Below are 12,135 nucleotides of genomic sequence, written 5' to 3'. Positions count from 1 at the left end.
TTTATATTTTATATTTTATATTTTATATTTTATATTTTATATTTTATATTTTATATTTTATATTTTATATTTTATATTTTATATTTTATATTTTATATTTTATATTTTATATTTTATATTTTATATTTTATATTTTATATTTTATATTTTATATTTTATATTTTATATTTTATATTTTATATTTTATATTTTATATTTTATATTTTATATTTTATATTTTATATTTTATATTTTATATTTTATATTTTATATTTTATATTTTATATTTTATATTTTATATTTTATATTTTATATTTTATATTTTATATTTTATATTTTATATTTTATATTTTATATTTTATATTTTATATTTTATATTTTATATTTTATATTTTATATTTTATATTTTATATTTTATATTTTATATTTTATATTTTATATTTTATATTTTATATTTTATATTTTATATTTTATATTTTATATTTTATATTTTATATTTTATATTTTATATTTTATATTTTATATTTTATATTTTATATTTTATATTTTATATTTTATGTTTTATATTTTATATTTTATATTTTATATTTTATTTTTTATATTTTATATTTTATAGTTTATATTTTATATTTTATATTTTAAATTTTATATATTAATATTATAGTTTATATTCCATATTTTATTTTTTAATTTTTATATTTATATTTTATACTTTTTATTTCATATTTTATATTTACGATTCATCCCAGCAAAAATTTGGATCACATTACCTAACCCTTTACAAAGTAATGTAAACAAGCTTCTTTTCGCATTACAAGTAATCTGAAAAGTAATGGATAACTTCTTAAAAAATTTACAAGGTAAACCTACCTAGCAAACCAAATGTCGGATGTCCGACACGTCTGAACAATTTCGGAAGCAACGTCGTTCAGATTTCGTCCCGATTTCTAAACGATTTTTCGGAGCGGAAATAGTTCAGATTTTGTACCGATTTCGAAACGAATGTCGGAAAGAAATTTCCTTTCCGAATTTCCCAAGGATTTTCTTCAGATTTCGTTACGAAATCGGATCGAAATCGATACGATGTCGCTTCATACAACTTTCGTTAAGATAACGTTACGATTTCGGATCAGACATCGGACGTATCGTCCGAGTTTTGTTCCGATTTCGTTAAGATGTCGGTACGATTGGTTTGCTGGGTACTTACTTTACTCCTCACTAAGTAATGACGACGGTGGCACAGTGTGTATGTGTCCGACTATAAATCCTAGGGTTGTGTGTTCAACGCTCACCATCGGGACGCGAGTTTATGAAAAAAACAAAAACTTTTTGTTTATTACAAAATAACAGTTCGTGGTGCACATGTGCACTGCGCATTTAAGTTCTTAAGCAACCCTTAATGTTCGTGTGCGTGGCACAGTGTGTAGTGTGTTTGACTAGAAATCAGAGGGTTCGTGTGTCCAACTCGGGCAGGGAGCGAAATGAAATAAAGTAAAATAAAAGTAAGAAGTGTGTTGAAATTAAAAACAAATTCTCCACATCAACTGTTCTAAAAATAGAATTTTTTCACCTTACTTTTCAACTTCTATTGGCCACGGAATAACTAGTTATTCTAGTGGTCATAAAATAACTAGAAACTGAGTGCGACATGCCGTTGTAAAAATAAGGGGAAGAAAGGGGGTTTGAGAGTAGTTACGGCTGCCAAAAATCCCTTACGAAACCCATGATTTTGGGAGGACTTTTTTTGCTGGGATGTTAGCTAAATGATATGTACTAACCCACTCTTTGTCGTCGAGTCCCAACCCAGCCGATGATATCCAAAAATATAAAAAATATCCTTTCTAGTCTTTAGGTTGCCTATATAGTCTCCATACTGATCGCCTGGGGCCGTTTATAAGTATCCACTCCAGTCGTTTATATAGTACACTTTCTGTATGGGGTTTGCAGTCTAGTGTGGCACTGCCGAGAAAGTGAACTTCACAGCAGATTTGAAGCCCAAATGTTCCCGAAGTAATTATCGAACAATCATCTTAACACAAATACACAATGAAATTTGTCAAATAGAAGTGGTTACAATAAAAGGTTTCCACTTGTTTTAGTCCAATTAATGAAAATAAACAAAAAATACAACAGACGGCTTGCTAATTATACTTTATTTTTGAACAGTTTTGCCATCAAATAATTCAACATGCATTTTAAAATACAGCGCCTTTTCCCAGCCTCCCTCCTCTCTCTGTTCAAATAAAATGGCTATAAAATGTGACAATGTTGATGACAACAACGCAATAATTTATCCATTTAAGATGGAAGTATTTAAGAGAATGTTTACACATACATACAAACAACAACAATGATAATTACAACAGCAAAACCACAATGAATGTGACTTACTTGTCTAATTAGTACGTACTTTTTTGCTACTTGTTGTAATTATTATAGATACGAATAATTTCTCTCAATTCAAGTTCATTACAGTTTAGCTAGACCCAGACGGCATCCATTGGACTATTCATAATAGTCCGGTCAAAATAGACATGCGAATAAGGGGAAATAGCAAAAATTCCCACAAAGCTGAATTTTGGTGGAGAGCTAGGGTTGGCCATTAGAAGCAACGTCCTAAAAGTCCCCATCGATCCCATGTGTGCAAAACAAGTTATTCGGGGTCAAAGGTCATTTTTGGAGGCATTATTCAGTTTTTATAATTTTTCTCAAAAACGGTAAGACTTAGCAAAAGCCGGCTAAAATAAAAGTTGTAGATTTAATAATTGTCTACAAGAGTGGTCTTTACGATTTTTAAAAAAGGCTTACCATTTTCGAGATATCGCGATCTAAAGGTCAAATAAAAAATTAGCCGCGTAAGTACATTATGAGGCGAACCGGTTAACGTAATGACACTATATGTTAGATACTTTCATAAGCTTTCAAACGATATCCACTTTGCAGTAATCGCTTCAATAGAACCAGGTATAACCCGGGTTTTAAATTTGGCCTTTCGGTTCGAATAACCGGCGAACCGGAACCGCAACCGTTGAAAATTACACACTTCCGTAATCAGCGCAACAAACCCTACCTTCTGACAAAACTTGAATAAAATCGGAGAGTTTTCGTTGGGGTCGTTCCCGTTGGCCTTTCGATTATACATGTGGGTTAAATGGGCTATTTTTGCATAAAATGACTCTAACATTGAATCACTCTACTAAACACGCTCCGATTTTGTTGGAATTTTTTTAAAAGATGGCTATAATTTCTGTCTTCAAGAAAATATATATTTTTTGGGGGACAGACCTGGTTACTTCGCTTATTTTAGCCGGTTCGTCTGAATATGTGCATATTTCCCTTATAAGTGCATAAAAATCATGTGTTTTTTAGAACAGCTATATCTCAAGAATGGTTCCTTCTAGGAAATAATTATAAAGATCAAACTTGTAGATAATTTTCTGTCTACAATATTTACTTTAGTCACTTTTTGATTAGATCAACCGTTTTCAAAAAATAAATCCGAAAACCTAAAAACCATTAAAATTTGACCTTTGACCCCAAATAACTTTTTTTGCACACATGGGATCGATGGGGACTTTTAGGACGTTGCTTCTAACGGCAAACCCTAGCTCTCCACCAAAATTCAGCCGTGTGGGAATTTTTGCTATTTCAATGTCTATTTTGACCAGACTATAACTACATATGTACGAATGTATTTAAGTTTATAAATAGACAAACAATTTCCAATAACCTTGTTGTAAATTGCAACTTATTGTGAATTGCTCTACTTTTTTTCTTGGGTTTGTAATCTTGTGCTTTCTTTTAAGACTTAAATGTGGTTTAGAGGCATCACTGGGATCTGGTTGAAATTTGTATCAAAGGTAGTACTTGTTATCCATATTTCCCGAGATATTTGGTCCTAACATTTTCAAATATGCTTTAGTCTTTAGATTTTCTATAGGTTACCAAAAAAGTCTACATATAGTCTCTCATGAGGTCGCCTATAAGGATCAATAATAAAGTATACATTGATGGTACTTAGCAGGTTATTAGCACAGCATTACCTTACATTGGAAAATATCATTGTTTAGGGGCACTTCTCGGATCTGGTTGAAATTTTTACCATAGTTAGTCCTTGGTATCATGATCACAAATGTAGAGTGTCAGTTTTTGACAAACGCTAAGTTCTGAAATAAAAAGATATCCGATTTTTATTCGAAATACCTCAAGTATATTATAAAATTCCACCGCTCACTTTTGTCACTTCCTTAATCAGTGGTAATTTCGTTCAATTAACAGTTATGAAATCTCTTCAATTAAACATTGATAGCTTTTGAAAGTGACGAAAGTGGAAATGAAAAAAACCTCCAATAAACTACATTCAAGTTCAAGGAATCTACAAACAAACTGGTTCCACATTTAAAAATCACACTTAAAGTGTGTAATCTAAATTAAATAAAATCAATGTTGAAAGTTATTGGAAATATTGAAACGTAATTAGCTAACACCAACAAAAAGCAACAAGAACAAACTTTTCAATTATCAACTACCTACTACGTGTTGAAATTTGTTCCCATCTCTCTCTTAGTACTTGGTATCGCCAAAAGGGACACCATAGACTTGTTTTTTTGTCAGCTGGGCGTGAATATGAATTGCATTCATTGTCATTCTTCGTTTTTTGTTGTTGTTTTGCATTCGTTGTGTGAAATATCATGCAATCAATACCAGACGACAGTTGAAATCGCATCGCCGCAATATCACTCTGTGGCAATCTCTAAATTACTGAAATTGAATTGCATCGCTGTGAACTAATCATCTTGTCGGCTAATTTAATTAATTAACAGCGTCACAATACAGTTAATAATAACAGATGGACACACCTACATACGAACGTACATATGTATGTATTCATGTATGTCAACCCAGCAAACCAAACTGTCCGAAAACGGACCGAAATCGGTCCGAAACTCTAATGCTGCTTCCGGTTTCGGATCCTAATTCTGACCGAACTCGGTCCGAAAATTATATGGAGTAGCTGACATGTTTTCGGACCGAAACTTCGGAAGAAAATCGAATGTTACTTCCGGCATTTCGTTCCCTTGGGAACTTCGGATGGAATTTTTTTCTTTCTTGTTACATGAAAATGAAAATTTTGCCGGCGGCGTTTTATTGACCCACCACCACAGAACATATCCATCCATGGACAATTTGTTTTTAATGATATTTATGGAAGATTCTCATTTCAAACTTTCTAATGATGTTCACTGTTGTTATCATTTTGTTGTTAATTGTAGAACAACCCAGCAAACCAGTCGTACCGACATCTTGACGAAATCGGAAAGAAATTCGGACGCTACGCCCGACGTCGGTTCCGAAATCGTAACGATATCTTAACAAAAGTTGTATGAAAGGGTTGACATAATTTCGGAACGAAATATCGGATCGAAATCGGATCGATTTCGGTCCGATTTCCGAACGAAATCTGAAGAAAATCCTTGGGAAATTCGGAAGAAAAATTTAATGCCGACATTAGCTCCGATATCGCTACAAAATCTGAACTATTTCCCCTTCGAAAAATAGTTTAGAAATCGGAACGAAATCTGACATCCGACCTTTGGTTTGCTGGGAATGTAAACGATGTGTACCAAGTATGTATGTTGAACTAACTCTAGCTTGAATTATTATATGTTGCATTTGTATTCAAAAAATTGAAAAGTTGTATATGGGAATATTAAACCCAACCACTTTGTTTTTCGACAACAAAGAAACAAAAAATCCCTTAAAAAAATCGATCAACAATCTGAACGATTTTGGAGCGAAGATTCGTAAGATTCTTCTGAAAATTTTTAGAGGATTCGGACATCTGAAATTTGGTTTGCTGGGAAATAACACTGTTTAACAATAAATGATTTTTTTTTCTATTCTGAATGTCGAAGCACGGATTGTGGGATAACCTACAATGGTAAAGTGAGATATAGTTGATAAGAAGATGAGGAAATTAATAGTCTGTGGTTTATCTGGATCCCTTCTGGTCATGTATGTATAAGACTCCCTCCCAATCGTTTATAAACTCCTAATTATTGTCTTTGAATCCTTTTAAGTCTCCCTTCTGGTCGCCTAAAAACACTTTTGAGGTCATTTAAGACGACTCCTTTCCAATCGTTATAAAAACTAGCCTTGTGTAGGGAGTATCAGTCAATGGTGAAACTGCCCTTAGTCTATGTAGGTTATCTACAATAACCCCGTTCTGGCCACCTTTAAAGACTCCCTTCCAATGTTTTATAAAACTCGTTTTCTGGTCTCTGTGTTGTATTCAGAATCGGAAGGGCTATCTTCGATGGAACAATGCTTGATGAGGGTAGTGATTAAAGTTGTAATAGTCTGCCTTTGCTTTCTCTCTCTCTCTCTCTCTCTTGAGGTCATCCATAACGTCGCCACACCATATTTGCCTTTTGTATAGTAGCAGTCAAAATTGGAGCTGTCGAGGTAAAGGTTTCCATTGTAAATATTCTGGCGATAAATAACTATGTCCAACAACCAACCGTCTAGTACAATAAGCACGGTAAATAACGAATTCCGCACCAGAATTGACACAGTGGTTTATAACAAATGCCTTCTATTCTTTAGATTTCTTATAGGTTACCCATTTAGTCCCTATTCTTATATCCTCCATAGATCCCTTACGTCGTCAATAAGGATCCACTCCGTGTATATAGTACACTTTCCGTAAGGTGTTATTACGGAAAATTTCCGGTGCTCTATCTAGACTCCTCCTGGTCATCGATTTCTCAACGTTCATGTCCTGCTGATGAATAATTATGCCTCAATATGCTAGTACCAGTACTCTAACAGTACAGTATCCCTTCTAGACTTTATATTTCCTACAGGCTACCGTTAAATCGGCAGTACAGTTACGTAAATTAATTGCCTGTGTCTTCGAACAGCCTGGATGCGATGCGGAATCTGACACATCCGAACCAAAGTACAGTTTCTCCCTCACATTTCAGTAAATAAATTTGACCCTTAGCATCTACACCTTTTTCAGATGTAATTCAAAGCATTTAAGTTGTAATTCGATAATTCCATTTGTAATTCGTAACATTTTATTTGTAATTCGAAAATTCCTATTGTAATTCGAAACATTTCGATTGTAATTCTAATTATTCCATTTGTAATTCGAATTATTCTATTTGTAATTCGAATTATTTTATTTGTAATTCGATTTATTCGATTTATGTGTGAAATTTCCTTCGGGTCTACATTTTCGGCGGTAGAGTCCACCGTTGAGTCAAATACATCAACCAATGACTTTCTGAAAAGCTTCTTTTGTTGGGTACTCCCTGTGTTCTCGGCTTTAGACTCGGCAGAATTGCTTGCCGAGGAATCGTCAGTTTTCGCTGCTGCGTTCGGAACTGTGATCACATTAGAGACTACGCTGTGAGATGTGAGTAGGTTCAACCCACACACTGTGGCCCATCTAATGAAGACATAGAAAGAGAGGGTCCACCAATACTGCGGGAATTCTTTGGAAGTTGAGGGTGATTTCTTTCCGCAAGCCTTCCTGGCTCGACCGTATTTTGCTTAAGGAGAACTGGCCGATCGACTGAGGAAAGGCTTTTCTGGACAGTCTGTGATCCTGGACTAATGAGGGCAGAATCCACGACTTTACTCTTCGTCAACATACACTCGTCTGATCGCCTTTTATTGGACGATTGGAAGCTGAGGGAGGAAATTTAGATATATTACCCGCTAGTTTTCAGCCTCAATGGCATCTTGCCTAAGGATACCGGACCGATTGTCTTTGACCGACGGAAAGCTTTTCTGGACAGTCATCGATCCTGGACTTATAAGATCGAAATTCACGACTTTACTCTCCGTCAACACACATTCGTCTGATCGACTTTTGTTGGGCGATTGGAAGCTGAGGGAGGGCTGTTGGATAAATTCTTCTCTATTTTTCCGGGCGATCGGCGTTGGTCGATGAACGACCTTTCTGGACAGTTCCCGATTCTGGACCATCCGTTTTTGTCTTGATATACTGATATTTAGTCCTGCTCTGATGAGTCGCAGGTTCAGACTCTTATCCCGTACATCTAGTAGTTTTCTACTTGCTGTGTCAAATTATTGTTTTGTTGGATTATATAATAGCAAATGTTACAAAAACGTCCCAGATGGGAATGACACTTTTGAGCAATTTTATTGTAAAGAATGTGCAAAATAACCTCTTCCAATTCAACCACTTCCATCAATTTTTACTGGATTATGAAGTCACCCTCCTTGTATACTTTTTGTATTCTGAATACAAAGATTTTCGAATTTTACAACTTATATACATTCTTTCAACTCCTCATTCTAAAATAAATATTTTTGTTTTATATAAATTTAAAAATTCCCTCTACTTTCACCTTTGCAGGTCTTCTGATGGTATTCAATTGCCGGAACTAGGAAATTATGCCACTGGCATTTTCTATTTGGATGAGAAAACTCACAAAGATGCTGAAAAGGAATTCAATGAGTTGGCCCAGAATGTGGGTTTAGAGGTGTTGACATGGCGCAACGTTCCAACCAATCAAAATGCCATTGGCGCTGTGGCCCGCAGTTCAGAGCCATTGTCGCGACAAGTGTTTGTTGTACGTCCGGCTGGTATGGATGACGATACATTTAAACGTCGAGTCTTTGTGGTGCGCAAACGTGCCAGTCATGAATTGGCCAAGGAAGGTCGTCGCTTCTACATTTGTTCATTGTCCTCGAGGACAATTGTCTACAAGGGTCTCTTTACATCCGATCAACTTTGGGATTACTATACCGATCTAAAGGATCCACAATTTGAAACCTATTTGGCACTGGTACATACACGTTTCTCCACCAACACATTCCCCTCATGGGAACGTGCACATCCGTTGCGTGTCCTGGCCCATAACGGCGAGATAAATACATTGCGTGGCAATGTTAATTTGATGAAGGCACGTGAGGGTGTTATGCAGAGTGAGGTGTTTGGCGATGATTTGAAAAAATTATATCCTGTGGTCGAACCCAATCTCTCGGATTCCGGTTCATTTGATTGTGTACTGGAATTTTTGACGGCAGCAAGTGATCGTACGTTGCCCGAGTCGGTGATGACAATGGTACCCGAGGCGTGGCAAAACGACAAGACAATGCCGCAGGAGAAACGTGATTTCTACCAATGGGCTTCGTGTGTCATGGAACCATGGGATGGTCCAGCATTGATTTCATTCACGGATGGTCGTTACATTGGTGCAGTGCTCGATCGTAATGGTCTGAGACCATCACGTTTCTACATAACCAAAGAAAATATATTGGTAATGGCCTCAGAAGTTGGTGTCTATGATGTGGATCCATCACAGGTGACATTGAAGTCTCGCTTGAAACCCGGTCGTATGTTATTGGTAGATACTCAAGAGAAGAAATTCATTCAAGATGTTGAACTGAAAACATATATTGCCAAATCTCGTCCTCATTCAGAGTGGTTGCAGCAAAAGGTAAGTTTTGGTGAGAGAAGGGGTGGCAGCCATAATATACATATTTCACCCTAACTATAACCTAAAAAATGTTACAATGATGGGGTTCCCACACACCACAATAATCATTCCAATATACGAAAAAATTAACCAAAATTTTCAATTTAATATTCCCAATTTTCTTATGCCTCAAATTAATACAATTCAAAATTTTTGGATTCTAACAGATGGTGAGTTCAGGGTTTCGAAATTTTGTCCTCTTTTTTTTTTGGTTTTGCTTTACCCAATTTAACAGTAATATTTTTGATTTGTAAGCTTTGCATTAATATTGTTTTAGCTTTGGTCAAGCTTGTTTGATTTGAAAGCAATTTTTAAAAAGTTTTTAAATATCCTAAAATCTGCTACTTTACTATAGATTACCTTGGATGAAATTCGCAATGCCAATGTTTTCAATACGGACAATGCCAATGGTACTTCACAAGCCATTGTAGATGCCTCGCAAAGGGGTATGCTGGATCCCAGATTGTCCTTGTATGGCTATACCAATGAAACGGTGAATATGCTTTTGGTGCCAATGTTTAAAAACAGGTAACAATGGAGTCATGATTTTGGTGCATTTATATTAATATTTATCTTTTTTGTTTGCTACAGGAAAGAAGCTTTAGGCTCCATGGGCAATGATGCTCCCTTGGCTTGCCTCTCAACATTCCAACCCCTACCGTATGAGTATTTTAAGCAATTATTCGCCCAGGTTACCAATCCCCCAATTGATACATTCCGTGAGAAAGTCGTTATGTCTATGCAATGTCCCATTGGACCCGAGGCCAATATCTTAAAGCCATCGGCCGAACAGGTCCATCGCATTTGGTTGAATAACCCCATACTAAGCATTCCAGATACCAATCTCTTGAAGCGCAACACTCATCGTGGCTGGAAAACCAAAATTTTGGACATAACATTCCCCTATCAAGATGGTGTCCAGGGTTACATCGAATGTATTGATCGCATTTGTCGTGAAGGTGCTGCTGCCGCCACTTCAGGCTATCAGTTATTGTTGCTATCCGATCGTAATGCCGGCCACGAGGGAAAAGCTCCGATATCTGCCCTCTTGGCTTTGGGTGCTTTGCATCATCACTTGATCGAAACATACCTACGCATGAAGGTGGGTATTATTATTGAAACAGCTGAGGCTCGTGAAGTCCACCACATTTGTGTACTTTTGGGTTATGGTGCTGATGCCATTTGCCCTTATTTAGCCTTCGAGCTGGCTCAAGCTTTACGCGATGATGGTGTTATTAGTCCTGATGTGAGCGATAAACAAATCTATTCCGCCTATGCTCAAGCCATTGATACCGGCATTGCCAAGGTTATGGCAAAAATGGGCATTAGTACATTGCAATCCTATAAGAGTGCTCAGATATTTGAAGCTGTTGGTATGGGTCCAGATCTCATCAATAAATGTTTCCGTGGTACTCAATCACGTATTGGTGGTGTTTCCTTGGAAATGTTGGCCCGTGAAGGTTTGGAACGTTTCCAAATGACCTACTGCAAGGTGTCCATGGATACACGTATTCTACGTAATCCTGGCCAATATCATTGGCGTCATGGTGGTGAGGCCCACATAAATGAACCCTCATCAATTGCTAGCCTCCAAGAAGCAGCTGTATCGAATAACGCAAATGCATTTGAAGCTTTTAAGGCAACCACAATGGAGAGTGTACGGCGTTGCACATTGAGAGGACAATTGGAATTTGTTAATGATCGTCAAAAGATTGATATATCGGAGGTGGAACCAGCCAGTGAAATTGTTAAGAGGTAGGCGGGAGTTATGGGACCCGAAAAAACATTTTGTAATACATTTGGTTTCTTTTTCCTTTCAGATTTGCTACTGGCGCCATGAGTTTTGGCAGTATTTCCTTGGAGGCCCATCAAACTTTGGCCATTACCATGAATCGTATTGGTGGCAAAAGTAATACCGGTGAAGGTGGTGAAGATGCTGATCGTTATTTGAGTAAGTACGGCAAATATTTGTGTGTTGATGTTTTGGGATTCCTGAAAGCATATGGGCAATAGTTTTTGACTGTTGTTGAAAACGGGTTAAGTTGGAATAATGAAAAGTGGGGTTTTTTAAGGTATGGTCACATTAGGCAAATACATATTTGCTCTAGCGGCCGTGTATCCGTGGACTGAAATGGCGCTAACCGCATATAGTTTCTTAATTGGGCCCTTGGGCGATACCGGCAGGACTCTGTTCCTGACTCTCGATGTGTTGCAGATAGCATGGCATTGTGGCTAGGGACTTAGAATATTGTTCCCCATTCTCTATCTGTAGCAGATTGCATTTTTTAGTTGGTTTATTTCCAATTATCAAGATGGCACAGATGGCATAGCTTGACAAGCTGTAAAATGTGACCCCAATGATCTTGGGGTAATGCAGCCTTCATTGTTGGAATCCGCAGCCCATGTCAAAAACAGGGCATAGTGACTATATGATCGAAGTATGTGGAGTTCAGGAACAAGAAATCCAAGCCCCGTAGAGTGAAACAGGGAGTTCCCCAAGAAGGGGTGATATCTCCGGAACTGTTAAACCTCTACCTTTCCTGTATTCCGCCCCCTCCCTACGACATTGAGATCGTAACGTATGCGGATGATTGTACGATCCTGGCGTCAGGTACCTATCCTGATGACATCTGTGAGA

At 36.7% G+C, this 12,135-nt stretch overlaps 1 protein-coding gene across 3 annotated transcripts in view; it reads left to right on the top strand.

Annotated features, from left to right (window-relative positions):
* Positions 1 to 12,135, top strand: part of LOC141402367 (uncharacterized) — a 141,371-nt gene that overhangs the window by 120,791 nt on the left and 8,445 nt on the right. For all 3 annotated transcript variants that reach the window (XM_073983413.1, XM_073983412.1, XM_073983409.1), the window contains exons 4-7: positions 8,372 to 9,458; positions 9,853 to 10,025; positions 10,089 to 11,252; positions 11,318 to 11,448. In XM_073983413.1, the coding sequence (XP_073839514.1) occupies positions 8,372 to 9,458; positions 9,853 to 10,025; positions 10,089 to 11,252; positions 11,318 to 11,448 (2,555 nt within the window). The remainder of the gene's footprint in view (positions 1 to 8,371; positions 9,459 to 9,852; positions 10,026 to 10,088; positions 11,253 to 11,317; positions 11,449 to 12,135) is intronic.

The sequence above is a fragment of the Musca autumnalis genome, unplaced genomic scaffold (assembly GCF_047663935.1).
Source record: "Musca autumnalis isolate F117 unplaced genomic scaffold, ASM4766393v1 scaffold_4, whole genome shotgun sequence".
Lineage (NCBI taxonomy): Eukaryota > Metazoa > Arthropoda > Insecta > Diptera > Muscidae > Musca > Musca autumnalis.
Note: the sequence above shows the minus strand (reverse complement) of the source record. Positions and strands in the feature narration are given on the sequence as shown.